Raw genomic sequence first — 22,471 nt, 5'->3', positions numbered from 1 at the left:
AGGACTGGCTGCATAGTTTTCTGCCCCAGGACTCCCAAGTGATTTGGGACAGTTTAAGCTTGAGGCTCTCCAGCAATCCTAATACTTGGAATTAGTATCCCATGTTGCTATTTCATTTTATAACATCTTTTCTATCTTTTCAAAGAATCACTAAGCCATCCTGATGTGGCTCTGTGCTCTTTCATAGTTCTTTCAGGGGCCACAGTGTTATAGGCTGCCCTGGGTCCGTCCCATGTCTACCTGGAGAGCATTGGTAAAGTTCCCACCTAGCATCAGGTATCTCAACACAGATGAGACTCCATCAAAAGACTTTTGGAATTCTTACTGACCTGGGGCTGAGGAGATGGCTCCAGATGGCTCCGCTGGTGAAGTGTCTGCCGTTCAAGCATAAGGACTTAAATTTGGCTCCCCCAGACACCGATGTAAAAGGCTGGGTGCAGTGTGTATCTGAAATCCCAGCACTGGGCATGAGCACACAGGCTGGAGCCTGTTGGCCAGGCAGCCTAGCCGAATTAATGAGCTCCAGGTTCTGGGAGAAACCTGCCTCCAAAAACAAAGTGCTGAGTGACTGAGTAAGATAGATGGCCAGTGTCAACCTCAGGCCTTTATGAGTGAGCATGCGCGCGCACACACACACACACACACACACACACATACACACACGACACCCCAGAGCTAGCCATGACCTACCACACACACACACACACACACACACACACACACACGTGCACATACCCAAATGGGCACATACATCACACTCACCTACACGAGCTTATTTGTGTTTACACAAACATAAAATTTTTACTGATTTGGGGGTCCTAATCATAGAACTGTCTAAACAGAAAATGTGGCTTAAACTTGATGTTAAGGCTTTGTCAGATGTAAGCAGGTATGTTTTATTGCATAGAAAGCACCCTCGCTAAAAAGAGCCATATTCCTCCTCACTCTAGAAACTGCCTCATACAGTGGTGGTGGAAGATCTGAGCAACTAGTGCTCTTGATTTATTACCTTCCTCTGAGGGTTGGCAACATATACCCTTTCGTGGGGCAACTGATTCACACTGTGTATTATATGCCAGAAATTCTGAATGGAAATCTGAGATTGCATTGCCCTAACATCCCAACTGAGTCCTCAGAAGAGACTGGCCAGTGATAGCAACATGGGGCATAAGACAGCCATGGCTGTGGTAGCTAGCCATGACCTACCACACACACACACACACACACACACACACACACACACACACACACACACACACAAACATACACGATACCCCGGAGCTAGCCATGACCTACCACACACACACACATACACACACACACACACGACACCTCAGACTTTGATCTGTAGTGGCCCAACCACACGTGCCTTAGTTCAGAAGTAGTCTGGACATCTGAGAGCTGCACTGAGTTGGGCAAGATTCGGAGATGTGGTCAAGGTCACAGAGCTTGGGAGCTCTGGGCCGTTAGCGTAACCATCTCGATGCAGACGGATTAACGTTGAGAAGAATTGTGACTTAGCCCATGGCCAACCCATCAGTGACAGAGTAGCTTGACTTACTGTCCATCTAACACTGATACCTCAGCACACTGAGTGCACAAAGATTAGTAGTCAGTACATTTTGAGGGTCCGTTTTTTGAATTGAGGACCCAGCAAGCAGTGAGAAGTGCTGGTAACTGATTAGCAAGTCAAATCCCATTTAATAGGGAGAAGAGGGTCTTCCAACCAGCACCGAGCCCCACCAGAAGCCAGCTGTACTTTCTGATGGCTGTGTGGCTCTTTCGTGAACCTACCGTAGGATCTGGACACTTGTAAGCCACGTGTAGATGCTGCAGAAAGAACTGCCATTCTGTGCTCTCCTGTCCAGGGACGGTGCCACTGCCTAGTGAGGAGGCCTCTAGGACGTCTGTGCAGAATTAACCGAGTATTAATCAAGTCAAATATGCCTAGAAGGATGAGTCACTGTGGCCCTAGTTTCATTTTGTCCCATTTCCCCCAAGTGCCTCACCAAACGTTTCCCCTTCGAGCAGTAAGCAAGGCAGAGCTTTGGAGGGCATCACTTTATTCCAAAGTTGATGGTTATTGGGGGTTTAGTTCCCCTCCTTCCTTAGAGTCGCTGGGGAGGGTGTGGACAGTCAGAGTGGAAGAATAAAAGGGCAAAGGGCAGACCCAGTGATGTCCCTGGTTGACGTCTCTTGACCGCTACACTGAGTGAAGCAAGGAGAAAAAGGCTTGAAATTAAAATTAAATATGCAGATAATGGCAGGGTGACTGGAAGTTTAAAAAATAACATTAGCTCCTTTTGTTGTTTTGAGACAGGGTCTCATAGCCCAGGCTAGCCTTGAACTGTTACAAAACTCAGGATGGCCCTGAACTTCTGATCCTCCTGCCTCCTCCGTGTGCTGAGATGGCAGCTGTACCCCACCATGCCTGTTTTATGGAGTGCTGGGGACTGAATCCAGGGCTTGAGCTTTTTAGTTAAGCTGCATCCCCAGCCCAGAGATACCAATTTCATTTCCCATGGTTGATTCAACCAGGCATTAGCTCCCTTATGAGACTAGAAAGGCTGTTTTAACTAGTTTTCCTGTAGTAATTGGAGACTGGTTTCCAATTTCAGAAGGAAAAAAAGGGAGATTTTTTTGAGGTATTGGAAAGAGAATCCTTGTGCATGCCAAGCGCTCTCAGTGAGCTACGCCTGGTCTGTCACCGTCACTGTGAACATTCCTTCTGGGGAACAATGATTTCCTGACATAGGGAAGAGGAAACAGAGTTTTAAATGTTGTACAGGAGTTTCCAACCACAGAAGGAACAAAATGCCAAAATAAAACAACCAAGTTGTGGAACTGAGAGAGTGGCTTAGAGCCAAGACAAGCCATGCCATTGGGGGACGGCATGAGAAGCCCGGCTTCCACTCCAGGCACGGGCACAGTCCAGGGAGCAGCACAGGGGCCTCCCCCAACCTGTGTGTCCAAAGGAAGGTGCATGCAGCCCACGGCAGGATCTTTGCAGAAGGTGTCCAGGGAAGAGCGAGGCCGCTAGATGTTCTCCAGCTATTGAGGCCAGAGCCTCAGGCGATGGACAGCAGGCAAGTGTGTCATGTCTGATGCAAGCTGAGCCCAGCAGGGTTCAGGTCTTAAACAACAGGAAGCCCCCAAATGCAGTGTGTGGTTGGCCCCCCTTTGTCACTGACCCTTGGAGTAACTCAAACCACACTCTCTCGCCCTCCTGCAGCTCCACCATAGCAAACGTACTGGTTGTGCTCCCACCCTGTTCTGTACTGTAGACCGGAACCCGGCGATGGCCTTCGAACACCAGCTGCCCCACGCCTGGGCCTGGGCCGAATGGAACGCTCACTGCAAACCAGTAGACGCCACGTCTGGGCGCTCGGAAGTAGCCGTGTTCGGGGAAGTAGCTGCTGCCCACGTTGATGGACGTGGTGTTGAACTTCACCATCTGCACAGCGGCTACCACTTCTGAGGAGCTGGCATAGAAGGCCACGGGCGAGCCTGCGAGGGGAAACAGGGAGTTATCCATCGTCTCCCAGACTCCGCCTCCTTCGCCTTACTGCACTAGGAGCAGGACATTATTTCTGGAGACCTTGTACATTCCCAGAAGTGTTTGTCTCAGACAGTGTGGTTTCAGAGAGTGGGAGAGAGGGGGAAGTACAGATGTGTTGTCTGGCTGATGAATGCACTTTCTCCTTTGATCCTCAACAAAGCACGCTCTTTGATCCCATCCTCTCAGCTCTAGAGAGACAAGTGTCTTCGGCTTCCCAAGGCGCAGGGCTTGGTGGGCTGTGCTAGGAATCCGGGTATCCAACTCCCACGTGCCTGCTACCTGCCAAGGATCCTTCCTTCCTTCCTTCCAGATCAGTGCTGGGGATGGAACACAGGGTCTCACACGTGGTAGACGAGTGTTCTACTACTGAGTCATACCCCGGCACATACTTGCTGGGAATCTTGAGACATCTCGGGGTGGGGGAGAGAATATTACCTATTCTCAAAATAACGTTAGCCATGGGAGATAAATGGTGGTTCTTACCAGATGTGGGCACAAGAGCATGAAGAAAAAGAAAGGAGAAACCCCTTCAAGCCAGGCATGGTAGTCCACACCTGTAATTCTAACATGGGAGACAGAGGCGGTAACATCTTCATTTTGAAGCCAATCTGAGCTACATGGTAAAACCTTTCCTGAGTAAGGGAGACCCCCTCTGGCTAGTCATCTAAATTGTTTGTAATCATTATTTCACATGAATGGGTATTTTTCCTGCATGTGAGTCTGTGTACTATGTACATGGGTGGTACCTACAAAGGCCAGAAAAGGTCACGAGATCCCCTGGAACTGAGGTTACAGACGGTTGTGAGCTGCCATGTGGGTGCTGGGAATTGGGCCCAGGCCCTCTGGAGGTACAGTCAGTGCTCTTAACCACTGAGCCATCTCTCCAGCCCTGGCTAGTCATTTTAATGATTTCCAAAATGTTGCACAGAGCCCTAGCATGGCAGATAGGGAAACTGAAGGGTATAAAGGGACAGTTTGGTGATGCAGACCACACAAGCAGAGAGCAGACCTTGGGCCCTCTGGATTTGGGGTGCTTTCTTGGCTTCCTCACTTGCAGAAGCATAATCCTGCTGAAACTGGAGGCAGAGTAACACCCCCACCTGAATGAGAAGAATGGTGTCAGCCACACCACCTGTTCAGGAAGCTCAGGAAACTAATGGCCTGCAGATGGGACAAGAATGTACCTTATGGAGTCCAGAAAGTGAGGGGAACTTTAGCAAGATCCTCTTGGGAGTTCCTTCATCTCTGTCTCTGTCTCTCTGTCTCTCTGTCTCTCTGTCTCTGACTCTCTCTCTCTCTCTCTCTCTCTCTCTCTGTGTGTGTGTGTGTGTGTGTGTGTGTGTGTGAAGCCCCCTCATTTCTCAGAAAATGGAACCAAGACCTCAAAGAAGTCTGCAAAGCAGTTAGTAACTTAAGTCTCAGACTGCAATCCATCTTTTTGCCTCCAAATCCAGAAATAGCCTTAGGAATGACAAAATTTTGTTTCTCTCTGGAAGATTTTATAAGAATTGTTTATGAATAGCTTTCCTGTCTGTGCCACAGGGAATACTGAGGGCTAGTGCTGCAATCCCCAAAGCATCCAGCAGGTGGGGCTCCTGCCTTGGTGAAAGGCTGCCCTACGGTGCCTGCTGGGGGCCATTGGTTCTTCTTTCAATCTGCCTACAGCTGAGAGTCCACCCCAGTGGGAGAGCCTATGGGCTTCAGAAGACAGAAGGGCTGTGCAAACAGAGGGTGCGCTTCCCTGCAGGGCACAAACGAAGCTCGATGACCTCCTCGAAAGAAAAGAGTTTTTAAAGGGAAAAAAAAATATTTTCTGAAAAAAAAAAATACTGCAGGAGTAACCAGACACCTGACCTTATCAGGCAAATGGTGAAAGTCATCAGCATGTTGGGGCTTGTTCCACTCACAAGAGAAAAGAGATGGGGAGTTAGCGTAAGTGGATGCAGCTCTCTGGAAGGGCTGGGGCATGTGGAACTGCCCCAGTTCCTGCACACCACGCCCGTGCTGGGGAACGGAAGCTGCCAGGTGTTCTGACAACTCGGGTGTAGGTGCCCCTCGGGGCCTGCTGTGGACTTGCTGCACCTCAGAGCCAGCCTCTCTGGACTGCTCACTGCTTGGCTGAGGGCATTGCTGGCCTTGAACCTCAGTTTCAGGTAAGACGTGATGATAATGAACGCGTGTTTGAGCAGCTAAGGCTGAGTCATGATGAAGCCCAGGAGAGGTACCGCAGGGTATTTACACTGCCCGCTGTATTTACTAAGGAAGCCCCTTCCTTCTGAGCATAAGGCCTTTCCCTGTGTTCACCTTTTGTGGGGGTGCTGCCATTGTAGATTACCCCTGCTCCAGCCCACCTTCCCTAGAGTGCAGGGGTGAGCTTATGAAAGACAGGGACTGGGGTGAGGGTGAAGAACATTCTACTCTGTTCCGCAGCTAGGGCCTCTGCCAACTCCTGGACTCTGTCTGGAACTACAACTGATTGTTGAGACTTATGCCTCCCTATACTCCAGGTAGCTAAGAGGCTCATAGCCCATAGGTGTGGAGGCACACTCTTTTAATTCCAACACTTAGGAGGCAGAGGCAGACAGATCTCTGTGAGTTTGGGGCCAGCCTGGTCTACAGAGCAAGATCCAGAACAGTCAGGGCTACACAGAGAAACCCTGTCTCAAACAGACAAAGAGGCCCCTAGCCCTGAAGAGAAAAGGAAGGTAGCCTCCTGAGTGGTGGTGACCAATGATCACCCTGCTCTCTTGCACCCCGTGTCCCCGCCTCCCCTGGGGAGAAGGGAGCAGCTGGGTAGGCAGGTAGCCCTGCCCTGGACTCACACAGCCAGTCTCCAGGGCCCAGACACTCACCTGCTTCCCAGAGCTCCGCGTCCAGAACACCCTTCTCCATCCCTTTGGCATGTGCACCTGCAGACGTCACCACTTGCTTCTTCTCCCTCTTCCGGGATGCTCCCAGCTGCTGCTTCTTATCTTTCTTACTCAACATGGTGTGCAGCTTACCTAGGTCTAGGCTGATGTTGCTTGCCACCAGCTCTTGGAAGTTCTGGAAAAGGCTGCGGAAGAGCTGCTGGTGCTGTCTCAAGCTGTGCCGGGTGTCAGAAAGCATGCTGTGTAGGTCTTCAAGGGAGCCATTGAGGGAGGCAGCCCAGGAGGCATCACAGCACTGCCCAACCTGCTTGACATCAGAGCTTAGGCGCTGAATCTCCTGCTCCAGGTTCGCCAAAGCCGTGGCTTCCTCCTCCCTTCCAGAGTCGCGACTGGGTTCCAGTCGCTCTGCCAGCTGTGGGTGCTGCTGCTCCAAGGCCTGCTCCAAGGCCTCCACTCGAGTGGCCAAGGCATCCCAGCCAAACGCCTGTTCCTGCAGCCCGCTGGCGGCGTCCTGCAGAGCGAGGCGGATCTGGTCATAATTCAGGGGCAGAGGGCGAGGCGCCTCCTCTGACAACTCCTCCATCATCTCTTCCCCGAAGAGGGCAGCCAGCACCGCCTGATGCCGCAGTGCATCCTCCAAAAGAGCTGCGAAGGAGCTATGCAGCTGGCGCATCTCTCTGCTGGTCTGGTTCGCCGCGGTCTTCAGCGCTTCCACCGCGTGGTCCAGCGCCCGCAGCTGGCTCCGCATTCGGGCCCTCTCGGCCCGTGCCTGCTCACCCTCTACTTTGTGCTTGTCCATCACTGAGGACATGGCATCCACAGTGCTTTGCAATGCCTGCAAAGAAGAACCGTCCAGCTGGTGCTGCTCATCCAGGCTCACTTGGGTCTCTTCCAGGGTGCGCATGGCGTCCCTTTGGCCCTCCCGGATGACGTCCATGTCAGAGTAGAGCCTCTGGCAGTTGCAGTCCTTGACATACTTGATGAGGTCTGCGTGACCCGCCTGCAGATGCTGCAGAGTGAAGTTGAGTTCCAACAGCTGCCGCTCCATCTCCTCTTTGTTCTCCTCCATGATCAGGGACTTCTCCATCAAGATCACCCGCAGCTCTCGAAGGCCGGTGTGGTTCACCAGCAGCTCCTCCACCTGCCGCTCTACCTTGCTGATCTGATCGAAGGTCTCATCTGATTCAGAATACAGCTCCTTGATTTCATCCACGTGCCGGTTCAAGACACTGTCCATGCTCTTGATGGTGCTCTGCAACTCCTCTTCCCTCTGGTCGATGACCGCGTACAGAGCAGAGATGTTTCTCTGCAGCTGTCCCAGCCTGGCCTGCAGGCTCTCGGGCTCGGGCCTTGCCGCCGCTACCGCTGCAGATGCCACCACCAGGCTGCCCTCTGCCCCTGGAACTTCCTGAGCCTTGACAAGCTGCTTTAACTTGGTGCTCACCTCAGCTTGGACTTCAGAGAGGGCGTGGTGCAGGGCACGGCGCTGGGCATGCAGCTGGTCCTCCACGTCCTGCTGCAGCCGGCCCACTCTCTGGTTATTCTCCTGGACCTTGGCATCAAACTTGGCACCAAGCTCTTGGAGGTCAGCCCTGGTCACAGTACCCTCCTGGAGCATCTTGATGGCCTGGTGATTGGCCTCCACATCAAGAGACAGGTTTCTGATAGCCTGGGAGAGACTGTGCAAGCTCTCACTGAAGCTCTTCCAGATGGGATCGAAGTGTGCCTTCAGGAACGCATTGATATGGGGCTGCAGCGGGTGCTCTGACATTCTGCCAGAAAACTCTGCAACAGATACCATGTTTCACACAAGTCTGCTGCAGGAGACACCCCTCCCCGGGCTGGGGGAGGAGGGTCTCTGAAGTCTGTGCCTTCTTGGGGGCTGCTACTCACCGAATTCTGTTTGATTGGCTTCCATCCTCTCAGCTGTGAGGTTGCTGGCTGGGGCCTCCCAAGTGCCTGGGAGGTCATCTTCCTCCCGCTGGGCATCATTCTGGAGATTTTGAAGCAGGTGTTCTTGTGGCACCTTAATCTCATTGAACTCTGTGCCAGGGTGGCCTAAAAACATACCAGACATGTGTTAAAGGCAAACTCACTAGGAATGGGCAGATAGATAATGCAGTCAAGAAAAGACCTGGGACTCAGACTGAGGGAATACGTTGGTCCCTCTTGAGCTGGAGCTTAGAAGCCATTAGCCTCAGAAGGGCAAACACAGCTCTCTATCACCTTTCCTCCCATAGCCACAGCAGACATGACTAATCAATCAGCACGTTTCTCTCCTTAGCCACAATTCCATTCCCAGCAGCTCCAACCAATAGTTGACTGCATAGTGAAATCCATCCCCATCCCACCCTTGAAATCAATTCATAAATGGTGACTCTTTTGTGTTAAGGCTGAGACTAGGGGCAACATGACTTCCACGTCCTGGTGTTGGGGGACACAAGTGGGGGGACAGTGTGCAAGAGCGTGGAAAAGCTTCCTCCAAGTCTGGGAGTTTGTGTAGGTCAGGGAGCAAGAAAGGTACCTGGCAAAGCCAGCTTTCCAAGAAAAATGGGGTCAGAAAAAGGACTGGGTATCAGCCCCAGGCAGTAGACCCAGGGCCGGGGGAGCTTTCCCGGAGAACAGTGCAGGCCCACAAGGAAACCCATGCTGAGTCCAAGGACAAAGTTTTCCTGAGATGGTGCTGCCCTCCAGAGGAGGAAGAAGTAAACACATGAGCTCTGTCCTAGGAAAGCAACACACCAAGTTCAAAGCCATCCAGCTGGTCCCAAGTCTCCGGGAGTTGGCCACTTGGCTCCGTGGGCTCGGGGTTTGCTGTGGGATCTGCAGAGGGAAGCATGATGTGTTGAGCCCAGAAGTCAGAAGAATAGTATGATTTCTGGGGTCAGGGGCTAGGGGGGACTTTAGGGAGCCCTACCATAGTCCTGGCAGTCCGGACCACGGAAGCCTGGACAGCACCTCCAGGCCTGAGAGGTCAGCACCTTCTGTTGGACCTGGTACACTGGCTTCTGGGCCACTCGGTACCTGAGGAAGAAGGCGGGGGACCAATCAGCACCTCTAGTGGACTCACTGGGCCTGGGAAATGGCCTGTCCACCCTACTCACATGACTTTGACTCTCTGGCAGTCAGGAGCCCCTTGTGGACATGGCTGCTGTGAATGGACCAGCACTTTCTCTGTTTTGCAAGCAGCTATGAAGGTGACCAGCCTAGAGATCTGGTAAGGGCACCAGTTCCTGAAAAAGAAGCCATAGGAGAGGGTTGCTGAGCCTGCCTGACTCCCGATGCCCCACCAATGACTGGAGATGCCCCACCCTGCCTCCTGCCCAGCCCAGCTCTGGGATTCTGGAAACCATTAAATGCCAGGGAAGGGAGCTCTTGTCTCAATCCCTAGGCTCTACAAAACCACTCAAAAGAGCCCCTGACCCACTGTCTCCCCAAAGCCTCTCCAGGGCCCGTGGAAGGAGGCCAAGGAGTCCCGCATTACAACGGCTACCTGCAAGCTGTGAGGCTCTCACTATGCCCTTGATCCCAGGGAATGGCATGGTATGGGTGGGGCTTGGAGAGCCTTAGGTCTGAATCTGCAGTTTCTGGCTGTATGACCTTGAGAGACCCACTTAAGGAGTTCTTATTTCCCCATCTATGGTTGGAGGTGGTGATGCCCCTTTCTAAGTGGGCGGAGTAGCAAATGCTCTGGAAGTACTTTGTGCTCTGTCCTGGCAGCTGCCCAGTTCTACTCCCCATCTTTTCTCACCAGAATGCGCCTGTGCCCACTGCTCCCTGGCCCTGCCTCCTGGGCAGTTGACTTTCTAGCAGTAACTGGGGAAGGAAGGTGGCTGGGTGGAAGAGCCTCCTCTCTGGGAAAGGCCTCCACTTGGTGACCGTGCAGAGCAGCTGGGGTCACGTTCAGTACACTCAGCACTTGGGAGGCATTGTCTCCATTTTCACTCCTTGCCTGGAGGCACTGTAGAGGTCCTGGGGACGGGGAGCACTCTCGCTGACCTGGGGGCTGGTCCCTGGGTTCAGTGCAAAGGTCAGAGCATCGTTCCTCATAGTTAGCTGCAGACCAAAGCTCTCCAGAGATGCCAGTGGCAATGGACTCTGCTGCCCCATGCATTCAGCACTGATGACTATGGACACGCAGACTCTCCCTTGCAGGTCCCAAGGGGAACGGGCAATCTCAGAAGAAGGGATGTGGTCAGGACCTGTAAAAGGTCCGATTACAGGGCTGTGTCTGAAGGGTGAGTCAGACAAGGGGCTGGGAGTTTGGACTGGGCTGTGGATGTCGGAGGGACTGCAGATGGGGGCCAGGGAACTAGAAACCTTACTAGAGAGGCATGGTACCAGAGGCAGAACTGGGTCGTTTATTGAGGCCATGGTGAGCAGAGAGAGGTTTCGAGCAGGGAAGCGATATCACAGAGGCACTCTGGTTCCAGGATCCAGAAAGGATGGGAATTGATAAGATATGGATGGTCTCCGATAGAGGTTCGATGGTCTAGAGGAGAAACGTGGGCATCTCGGACCAGGTGATGGGGACATGGAGGAAGGGGCTGACAGTCATCAGAGAGCGATGTTCAGGGGCTTTGCTGCTTGGTGGCTTGTTGGTGGTATTGGAATTTCACTTTCTGAAGCAGCTCTTTGTCCCCGGGCCATTAGGCACCATTATGGATACTGGGGGTAGGGGGAGGACTTAATGGTCGTTGTGTGACCACATCCATTGTGACCCTGAAACACATACACAGCCCACACCCCACCCCACCACGTGGCCTGCTCTCTCATCAGCCTCCTAGAAGCCTGACAGGCAGCCTCACCTCCCGGGCAGCAGGCTAGAAAAGCTGAAGGAAAACTACCTAGTCCCAGCAAAGGAGACCTGAGGATGGTGATGGGGGGAGGGGGGAAGGGGGAGGAGGGAGGGGGCTCCCGGAGACCTGCCCACCAGAGACCCCTGCACCAAAACAGCTCGGAAAGGCGCAACAGGACAGCTGAGGGTGAACCCTGAGAAAACTCTGTTACAAAACCAGACGCTGAACCAAGGTGCAGCTTGGTGTTAGAGCACAGGCCTGGTGCGCAGGAGGCCCTAATTAAATCCTCAGTACTGAAGGAACGGAAAAGATCAGCAGGAGGTCAAAACGACAAATGGGAGAGGGTTCCCTGGGGAGAGAACCACAACTGTGCACGAAGAAAGAAAGTCGCCCCAAAGTTATGCTGGAAAAAGTTGGTGCATGGAAGAAACCAAGCAGGGACCACGTGGGAGGCGGGAAGTGTAAGGGGTCGGCAGGGTATTCAGAGAACAAAGAGAACACTTGAAAATGAAAAGACTACATTAGACATAAAAACAAAGCCAGGCTGGGACAATCCTCAGGCAGAGTGCCTGCCCAGCAGACAGGAAGTACTGGGTAGATTTCCAACACCCTGTAAAAACAGGTCTGTAACACAGGTGTAAACACAGCACTTAGGAGGCAGAAGCAGGAGGTCAGGATTTCAAGGCCACCTCCATAATGAGTATTAGGCTACCCTGGGCTATATGAGCCACTGCTTAAAAAACAAAAGACAAAACACGGTATAGATGGCTCAGTGGTTTAGGAAAGAGCACCTGCTAGTCTGGCAGAGAACCCAGGTTCAGTTCCCAGCACCCACGTGTCGGCTCACAGGCCTTCTGACCCCCATGGGCACTCAGCATCCATTTGGTACACCAATGTATGTGCAGACAAAACACCCATACACATAAGTAAAAAAATAAACAACAAAAGCAAACAAATACCAAGACAGAAAGAGCAAGTGGAAATGAAAAATAAGAGATTATAGAGCATCAGTCCCAGGCCCAGCATCCAGACGACAGGGACAGCAAAGGGAAGAATGTGTGTGTGTGTGTGTGTGTGTGTGTGTGTGTGTGTGTGTGTGTGTGGTGTGTGTAGTGTGAGTGCTGTGTGTGTAGTGTGAGTGTTGTGTGTGTCTGTGTGTGTGGTGTATGTGTCTCTGTGTGTAGTGTGAGTGGTGTATGTGTGTCTATGTGTGTAGTGTGAGTGGTGTGTGTGTAGTGTGAGTGGTGTGTGTGTAGTGTGAGTGGTGTGTGTATGTCTCTGTGTGTGGTGTGAGTGGTGTGTATGTGTGTGTCTGTGTATGATCTGTCTTGTATGGTGTGTCTGTGTGTGTGTATATGTGTGTGGTGTGTGTGCGGTATGTGTGTCTGTGTGTTCCAGAGATAAAAAGTTTGAGTTTTCAGATGCAAAAAGTCCACTAAGAACCTGCAATAAGATGGAAATAAACTCACATCAAAGCTCACCACTGTGAAATTTTAGAACTCTGGAAGCAAGATGGTTCTATCTACATCCTCATAGAAACAGAAATCAGCACACAGACACTGAGAGAGGGAGAGGGAGAGGGAGAGAGAAGCTCTTTCTGGGCCCTGGGCCCAGAGTGCCTCTGTGATACTGCTACCCTGCTTGAACCTGTCTGTGACCTCTATCTCAAGAATAAACAAATAAATCAATCGGATACATTACAGAGATCTATGACAAAAGAATTGCCTAATAATGTGTATATGTTTGCCTAACTGCCTATAATTGTATGTGTAGAGGGAGAGGAGAGGAGAGGAGAGGAGAGGAGAGGAGAGGAGAGGAGAGGAGAGGAGAGGAGAGGAGAGGAGAGGAGAGAGAGAGAATGGTCTTGGACCTCTCGACAACGTCCCCTGTAGGAACATATTGAGAATTATATTTAAAATATTGGCAGAAAATAATTGCCAACCTAGAATCTTGTGTACACATTATCTATCAGTCAACAGAAGAATAAAGAGTAGACACATTTTCAAACACAGCAAGTGGCAACCAGGTCATTTACTTAGCATACCAAACTGGGAGGGCTGCGAGAGCTCGGAGTTCAAGGCCAGCCTGAGCAACAGTGTGCAACGTCTACCTCCAAAAACGAACAAACCAACCAACCAGATGTGTCAGGTTTCTCAGCTGCTGTCTCCCTTCTACCTCTTAGCAGTAGGTTAGTAATAATGGGGTTCAAAACCTCGTCTGTACCTCAAAGCCAGCAGCGGCTTCTTAGACGCTAAAGTCCCTTGTGGGCTGAAGGTGCATCTTGATGGCAGAGCATGTGCTGAGCATGCCAGAGATGCAATCCCCAGCATTGCGATAAAGTAGTAATAGTGATCAATCTCTAAGACCAACCCCAGGCCAGTTTCAGAAGGCCCCAAGTCTGAGCCAGAGCATCAGTCAGCATTCTAGAACTCTCTGGGTCATTCCAAGGCACAGCCTAGAATTGAGTGCCACTGGGCCACAGTGCCAGAGAGCCAAATAGCCAGTTGTGGAGGAGACTGCTTATTTCAGCACTCGGGAGCCTGAGGCAGGAAGATGTTGAGTTCCAGGCTAGCCTGAACTGCATAGTAACTTCAGAGGCTGGAGAGATGGCTCAGTTTTTAAGAGAGATGGCTGCTTTTCCAGAGGACCTGGGTTCAATTCCCAGCGTTCCCATGGCAGCTCACAACCATCTGTAACTCCAGTTCCAGGGGATCCAACACCTTCTTCTGGCCTCTGCAGGCACAAGGCACACACATGACACACAGACAGACAGACAGACAGACATGCAGGCACACACTCAGGACAATGGTGAGACAATGCAGTAGTCCAGAGGGCAGCTTGCAAGGCAGCTCTGGGGGAGTCTTCACCAAGAACGCACAGTCGGTTGAGGACACAGTTGTTTGAACCTCTGATATGAATGCTAAGAGTGTGTGTAGACCAACAGTTGAGAAATTGAGTTTTTTAAACAGTGACAAAAACACAGAAAACCAAGCAAAAGGGGGGAAAAAAGACAAATGTTTTAATCCAGGGAAAACTAAAAGTATGCAGAGGAAAAAATGATTCGTAGTTTATTTCAAGACTCAAGTCATGCCGGGCAGTGGTGGCTCATGCCTTTAATCCCAGCACTTGGGATGCAGAGCCAGGCGGATCTCTGTGAGTTCAACGCCAGCCTGGTCTACAGAGGGAGATGCAGGACAGGCACCAAAACAACACAGAGAAACCCTGTCTTGAAAAAAAGAAAAAAAAAAGACTCAAGTCATGTAGCTGTCACAGAAACATGACCAGAAATACTCTGAAGAGATGGGAGAATGTCAAGGTGTGTGTGTGTGTGTGTGTGTGTGTGTGTGTGTGTGTGTGTGTGTGTGTGTGTGTTATGGGGAAAGATGAGAGCTGACTCATAGGCACTACCACCTCCAAAGAAATAGCAGTGTTAGCCAGGTGGTGGTGGCACACACCTTTAATCTCAGCACTCAGGAGGCAGAGCCAGGCGGATCTCTGGATCTCTGGATCTTGAGGCCAGCCTGGGCTACAAAGCGAGATGCAGGACAGGCGGGGGTGGGGGTGGGGAAGAAATAGCAGTGTTAAGTATGTAATTCAGAAATATAGAGATCAATAACTATAGAATTGTCTAATGAACTGACAGTTAACACTTTGAGGGATGGGGGCTGGGGCTTTCAATGGTCTCTGTGAACCTTGTAGAACTGACTGACTTCAGTCCAGGAGTGTCATACTTAGCTTCAGCTATGAACTTGAAGTGACCTGGAGTGACCTGGGCATAGGAAACCTCAACTGAGGAACTGACTAGATAAGACTGGCCTGTGGCTAACTGCTACCAGAGGGGAGGGCCCAGCCCACTGTGGGTGGTGTCATCCCTAGGCAGGTGGACCTGGGCTGTGTAAGAAAAGTAGCTGAGCAAGTCAGAAGGTAAGCAGCTTCCTCCAAGGTGTAGTTCCCGCCTTGGCTTTCCTCTCTCTCACCTTCTCACTGGAAAGGCATATTAATTCTGTAATAGATGGGCTGTAATCTGTCGGCCAAACGTGCCTTCTCTTTACTGCACCCAAATAAACACTCAAATTGCTTTTGATTAGTATTTTATCATAGAGAGGCAAACTATGAGCGGTCAGCAGGCTTTCTCTCTAAAAAGACAGATGGTAGATATTTCACACCGGACTAACTGTGCACCTGGCCAAGGGCAGGATGGAAATTGGACCTATTTGTTCAACAATTATTAAGGATTTTAAGGAGGCTGGAATGTACCCAAGTGTAGGCCCTTCGGAGTCCTTGTAGGGCTCCAGGGCAGAGCTCTGTATGCAACTGTTCAGGAGCATGCCCTTGAAGCTGGCCACTGTCACAGCTACTCAAGTCTGTCATAACCTGAAAGCAGTCTCTAGAGATACATCAATAAATGAGTCCAGCTGTGCTCCAATAAAACTTTAATTAAAAATCAGTGGCCCACTGACTGTTGTTTTCTGGCCCCTGCATAGAAGTGTGTGTATCTAAAACAATGAAACTTCAAATAAATAAATGAAATTGTGGGAGGCTTGGTGGTCCATGCCTATAATCCCAGTACCAGGGAAACTGAGGAAGAAGGATTTCAAGTTTTTTGGGCAGCCTGGCTACATAGCAAGGCCCAAAAATGAAAAAAAAAAATCAGGAGCTTCAGAGCTGTTGGTCAAGTACTTGCCACATAAGCATGGTGAACTGAGTTTGGTTCCCCAGTACCCATGGAAATAGCCAGACACAGCGGTGCACACCTGGAATCCAGCTCTGGGGAGGCAGAGGATCCCTGGAGCTGGCTGTTCACCGAATCTGGTCTAATCGGTGAGCAGGAGGTTCAAGGAAAGACCCTTGAATAGGGATAGAGCAACTGAGGAAGACACCTGATGTCGACCTTGGGCTTCCACGTGTGTGAATATGCACATGTGTATGGACACATGCATGCACACATGTGAACACGAGCATACACACACAAAGGAAGGAAAGTTGGTAGAGTGCTTGCTGGCATGCATGGAGTTCTGAGTTCAGTACCAGCACCATGTGAAACTGGGAATGGTGGCACAAGCCTGTAATTCCAGCACTCGGGGTGGAGGCACGAGGATCAGAAGTTCAAGGTCACCTACATAGCAAGTTCTAGGCCAGCAGCTAGAATTCTTAACAACCCTGTCCCAAAACACAACAAAAACAAAAACAAAAACAAAAAAAAGAAAGAAAGAAAGAAAAGAAAGAAAGGAAGAAAAAAGAAAAAAGCAAGAAAGGAAAAGTGAGCCGGGCGGTGGTGGCGCACACCTTTAATCCCAGCACTCTGGAGGCAGAGGCAGGCAGATCTCTGTGAGTTTGAGGCCAGCCTGGTCTCCAAAGCGAGTTCCAAGAAAGGCACAAAACTAAACAGAGAAACCCTGTCTCCAAAACAAAACAAAACAAAACAACAACAACAAAAAAAAAAAAAAAAAAAAAGGAAAAGTGGTGCATGGTGGTACTTACATGTAATCCTGGCACTTGGTAGGAAGAGGCAGGAGGCAAGCAGGAGGTTCAGTAGTTCAAGGTCATCCTCAGCTAAAACAGAGAGTTTGAAGCCAGCCTTGGCTACCAGAGACCCTGTGTCAAAACAAAACAAAACAAAACATAGGAATGCTGGCTAGGATATGGAGGTGGGAGTGGGGGACAGTGTCCTGATTGGTGAGAATGTAAATTAGTGCAAAATGGATGTCAATGTAGATATCCCTCAAAATACCTAAAAGAGCTGGTCCTGGCAACGCATGTCTATCATCCCAGTGCTTAGGAGGCAGGAAGCAGAAGGATCAGAAGTTTGAAGCCACATGGACCAGCTCAGCTTATATGGAGACCCTGTCTCAAAAACAAACAGGGTAGCTGGGCAGTGGTGGTGCATGCCTTTAATCAAGGCACTGGTCCAGCCTGGTCTACAGAGAGAGAGTTCCAGGATAGCCAAAGATATACAGAGAAAACCTGTCTAGAAAAAAAACAACAACCTAAACAAACAAAAACAAACTAACAAAACAAACGGTCTGGAGAGATGCTTCCATGGTTAAGAGCACTGGCTGTTCTTCCAGAGGACCCCAGGTTCAGTTCCCAACACCTAAGTGGTGGCTCACAACTGTCTGTAACTTCAGCCCCGGGGGATCCAACGCCCTCTTCTGGCCTCCTCACGCACTAGGCACACACATAACATTTTTATTATAATTTAAAATTTTTTTATCTTTTTAAATAACAGAAAATATTTTATGTGTTTTTATGGGGTACAATATAGTTTTGTTGTTTATTTTTAATTAACATAAAATGTATACAAAAATAGTTAAAGCCTAAAGCAGAGTATACAATAACCATATGAACCAGCAGCCGCACTCCAGGGTGTAGACTGAGAGATCTGCAGCAGCAGCCAGAGGTCCCTGCACATCCTGTCTGCCAGGCTCTGTTTACAGCAGTCCAGGAATGGAGTTAGAGTCGATGGCTGTCAGCAGATAAATGGATAAAGAAAGCATTGTGTGGTGTAGTATATATATTTATAGAGGATATATATTTATATATGTGAAATATATATCCAGTCATCGAGAAGAATGAAATAATGGCATTTGCGGGAAAATTGATGGAACGAGAGATCATCGGATAAGGGAAGTAAGCCACACTCAGAAAAACAGGTATTTCATGTTTATTCTCATACACAGAATCTGGACTTAAAAGCAAAAAGGGCCTGAAAGTAGAAGCAAGACTATGAGAAGAGGAAGAAGCCTGGGAGGAGGAAGGAGGGAGGAGGGAGGAGGGAGGAGGGAGGAGGATGGAGGGTACCGGTGTGAATACGGCAAGTACAGGATGCAGATGTACGAAAACATCATAATGAAAGCTAGGGAGAGAGCTTGCTGGCAAAGCGCTTGTCTGTGTCAGCACAGAGCCTGAGTCTGGATCCTCAGCACCCACGGAAAGGTCAGGCTTGGCTGAATGCACTTGTAATTCCACTGTTAGGGAGGCAGAGACAGACAGACAGACAGACAGCCAAAGACAAGAGAGAACACCATGGACCAGGGAATGTCCTCGGATCCACAGGGCTGATATCACACTCCAACAATCATGAATTATCCAGTCCAGAATCCTGAGAACAAACGTAAACAAGCCCACCTCACACACCTTGAAGCTTGCTCCTAGAGCCCAGGCGGCCTGCGCCTGGGGGCCTGGCCTGCTCCAGCCTGCCTGGAAGGATGGGACTTTCCAGCTCTCCCTCCTGAACTGAAAGCCATGCCAGGCTGCCCACCCTTCCTGCCCATGAACTTTCTCTTCTGAGCAGCCACGCCGCCGCTGGGTCTCCCGTCCCCTGGCAACTCCCCGCTTGGCACAGCACAGGCAGCCAGGCTCGAGGCCCTGGGAAAATTCCTAACCTTTGCTTTGGTTTCCTCCGGCTCTTGGCAGCTCCCGGGAGGCCCTCGGCACATGTGCCCCAGGCTTGACATACTGAAGTGCTCCATTGTTTTCACTGCCCTGGGCCTCTCCCTCTCTTGTACCCTCCTATGAGGAGCCCTGCTGGGCACCCGCATCTCCCGACAAAGCTGTGCTGAGGAACAGGTGCCAGTCAAGAGTGGAGGTAGGATCTGTCCCCAACCCTGTGTGGCACAGACAGGAGGGGATGATGCTGAGCCTGAGTGGGAGCTGGGAAACCTGAATCTCTCCTCCCCTTTCCTTCCTGGACTCTGGTGACCTTGAGTCAGGCCGCCTCCCACTCCTGGAAATGTACAGAGGCTGCATCCCTCGAGACACAGAGAGGGGATGCGGGAAGGCTGACAGCCTGTGGAGGGGGGGGAGGGCTGGTGCTTTCTGCGGAATGGATGTGCCTCGGCTGCTGTGGCCGCCTTTGCAATAGTGTGTCTTTGCTAGCCAAGGAGCCCATCTCCACAGGTTCTTCCTGGCTTGAGGGTGCCCTTTCTGGCAGCCTTGTTCTCTGAGGTCTGCATCCAGCTGTTAGTGTGACCATCCCAAGGAAGTCGTCCTCCTGGGGCTCTGTCCCTGGACAGGGAGCGGTGGATTGGTGGTATATCTTGGCAGGGAAGCCATTCAACAGCCAGCCTGGAGCTGCGACTCCCTGAGTCTCAGGCATCTAAGGTGCCTCAGCCATGGTCTGTGAGGCTCCTCCCTACTTACGGCCAGAAGCCTGCGTCCAGGAGCAGGTACAGATACAAAGGCACAGTGCTGGCTCCACTCCGCTGCTGTGCGAGCTCTAGTGACGTGCTCAACAGCTCTGGGCCTTGAACTACCAGCTACAAAAGTCCCCAGTGTTCCTCCCATTAGGGGGAGGCTGCTGCTGGGACACTTTACACTCCCACCCCTCATTTGAGTGCATCAGGATAGGGAGCACCTGGCTCCAACCCTTTTGAGACCTGAGGTCCTGAATGGCATCTCCACGCCTGAGATGTCACAACATCCTGGTCCAGTATGGCCCCTACCACAGACCCAGTCACTGGAGCGGTTGACTTGGGTCTGAGGAGCCCACATGCTATACACACAATCAAGCCGAGGAACTAGGAAGAATCTCTTCCCTTTGACATCCAAAGGTGCTCCTTGCTCGGTCCCTGGCCCTGCCCCTGCAAGATCCGCCAGGGGCGTAGGAAGCAGCTAACCATGACCCTCTTTTGCCCTGGGACCTGGCAGTCGGGGGCCACCGGCTGTGGAGGTCCCGACTTGGTTGGTTTCACTGTTCTTCCAAAGGCTCTTACCCCTGTGAGTCCTGCCTGGTCCCAGGTCTCTGGACGTTGGAGGGCCAGAGAGCAGGAGGCCTGGGTCTGGCAGCAGAGGTTTGGTGATTGATGCGGATGCTGCCTCTCCCCACCCCCAACTGATGGAGTACTGGAACCCAGGGCCTGGGTCCTCTCCCCCTCCCCTTCCCCTGCTCTTCAAGGACCTGAGCGTCCCTTCTGCCTCCTGTCACAGGAACACAGGAAGCAATCAACCCGGGAAGCAGCAGCGTTTCCTTCCTTTCCCACCGGCTCTCCGGATACTTCAATAACTTGAGCTTAGACTGTGGGGTCCGAGCTTCTGGGGACGTGGAAAGGAAACCCCAGTAGGCAGGAGTCCTAGCTTGGGTGACCTGGTCATTTCTGGGCCCAGTGCAGTACGCACAAACCCTCTAGTCTCCAGAGCCTAGGGCAACACCATCCAGGGAAAGATGGGGGGTCCTCTGTTCTCAGGGGCTAAGGAGCACACAGGCCCTGGCCACACCCTGGAGGTGGGAAGAACCAAAGCTCCTCCCTCCCGACCCCAAGTTCTTCCATCCTTCCCTTCACAGTGGGAGGAGGGACTTGCTGCTGCTGGCTCTGGGGAGGAGAGGCTTGGCCCCCCGCCCCGAAGCCCTGAAGTCAGAGGTGGGTGGCAGGATTGCCTCCATCAACAGTCACCTGTGCGTGAGAGCCGGAGTGTAACCCGGGATGGACGGAGCACCTCTTCTCCCTACACCGCCAGACCCACCCCTTCCTCACTAGGCAGGACCAGCTGCCTGTCACCCTGCGGCTTCTCCCTGGCTAAGCCTGCTTTCCAGAAAGTTCCCAACAGCTATTCCCCTGAGCGTGTCATGGAAACCTGGCCCAGGGCAGATTTGTCTGGGAACCCCATCACAGTCCCTTTCGTGTGTAGTGGGGAGGCTGTGTGTGTGTGTGTGGGGGGGGTGAGTTAGCTGCCGCTCAGCCTTACAGATCGAGGGGCTCCACTCAGAGCTGAGTGTGAAAGGAAAGGTCCAGCTCTCCTTGGCTGTGACCTAGGGCAAGTTACTCAGCCACTGTGAGGTGAGCCTCCTGCTCCTCTACTGTGAGCAAGGCTGTTGGGAAAATAATGGAGAGAATCCTTGAAAAGCTGTGCCCCAGAGGCTGGCCCAGCAAGTGGCACCTGGGGTCTACCTTGGACAAGTTCAGTCATGAGACTCCAAACCCTGAGGGACAGACCTAGAGTCTAGGGCACCTCCAAGCATACAGAGGATGTTGGAAAACCACGTCTGGGGGCAGCTGTATCCTGTCCATCCAGGAGGCCTCATGGAATTGTTCTAGGATTCCCTGCCTCCGTGAGCTCGGGGGACCCTGGAGCCCTCACTTACTGTTCGGTCCTGGCCTGGTACCTGGGGCACTTCGATCCAAATGCCTCCCCTGGGAGCAGCTGTCCCCTAGGGCTTAGGCTGGGCCAGCCTTGCTGGGGTTCAGCTTTCAGGGCTGAGTTCCTTCGAAGAGCAGGAGCTGGAAGCATCTAGAACACCAGTCCCTCTGAGTCCCGTGCTGGTAGCTGATGGTGGGAGCTGCTTCCTCTATGGCAGTCCTAGTCAAAGTTCCTGCTAAGGGTCAAGCTGGACCACCCTGGCATCCTCAGCCTGGACCCTGAAGTATCCAGATCCAGGAAACTAGCACCCGTTAGCCACACATCAGTCCATTCCACAGATGCATATCTGGGCCTCAGATATCACCCCATGACCTCTACCAAGGTCAGGATCTCCTTACCGTCCAGTGGAGTCCCTGCTGGTATCTGCAGCCTCCATTTCCCAGGCTGCAGGCACCCTGGGCCTTTGGGGATCTGAGAACCTGGTACCAGGGTCCCGTGCCCCGGCTCCCAGAAGTCCCCAGCTCAGGCACCCCCCAAGGCCCAGCAGCAGGGTCAGGATCATGGCGAGGGGCAGGCTTAGCTGGCTCCACTGAGGCTCAACCTTGCAAGTGACTCCCAAATTTGCTGGTGATGTGGTCTTCAAGTAAAATCTCGGAAAGCAAAGAAAACATGGGGATAACAAAGGGAGGAAGTGGCCTGGTCCGGCCCACCCGGTAAGTCTCATCCGCCCCCGCCTCTTCCAGCCTGGCCCCCTCTGAGGTCACTAACCACTCAGGCCAATTCCTGTGTCCTAAGGACACTTGAATCAGGACATTGGGGGTGTGGGAGACACTCGAGGGTGGCCCTATCAAACCCATGTCTACAGGACTCTGTTCCAGGCCCCCCTGGAGATGGGATCGTAGAAAGTGTCAGCCTCAGGAGATCTGGCGCCACCCACGCTGTTGGCCAGGAAGTGGGAAGCAGGCACATCATGCCTTCTTGGCACCTTTTGGTGCTGGGTTATGGGAACCAGCAGGTGGGTGGTAGATGCTAGAATCACACAGCACGTGGCCCAGTCCAGGGTATGGGGAAGCATTGTGTTTCTGGTCTCAGCTTTCTGACAGGTTTGACTGGAAAGCCCAGGCTCAGGAGCATCCAGGATGCTGTGGACAGCTGGACAGCCATGG

The 22,471-nt window shown here is 51.9% G+C and overlaps 1 protein-coding gene across 1 annotated transcript; it reads right to left on the bottom strand.

Moving 5' to 3' along the window:
- Positions 1 to 2,046: 2,046 nt before the first annotated feature.
- Mmrn2 (multimerin 2) lies at positions 2,047 to 21,992 on the bottom strand. Its single transcript, XM_006976698.4, has 7 exons — positions 21,704 to 21,992; positions 9,534 to 9,662; positions 9,347 to 9,453; positions 9,172 to 9,252; positions 8,323 to 8,487; positions 6,412 to 8,214; positions 2,047 to 3,507 (listed from the first exon to the last, which is right to left on the bottom strand). Exons 1-7 carry the CDS (start codon positions 21,865 to 21,867, stop codon positions 3,128 to 3,130), a joined length of 2,829 nt encoding a protein of 942 aa, XP_006976760.3. The 5' UTR covers positions 21,868 to 21,992; the 3' UTR covers positions 2,047 to 3,127.
- Positions 21,993 to 22,471: the final 479 nt, after the last annotated feature.

Source organism: Peromyscus maniculatus, chromosome 9 (genome assembly GCF_049852395.1).
Source record: "Peromyscus maniculatus bairdii isolate BWxNUB_F1_BW_parent chromosome 9, HU_Pman_BW_mat_3.1, whole genome shotgun sequence".
NCBI lineage: Eukaryota > Metazoa > Chordata > Mammalia > Rodentia > Cricetidae > Peromyscus > Peromyscus maniculatus.
Note: the sequence above shows the minus strand (reverse complement) of the source record. Positions and strands in the feature narration are given on the sequence as shown.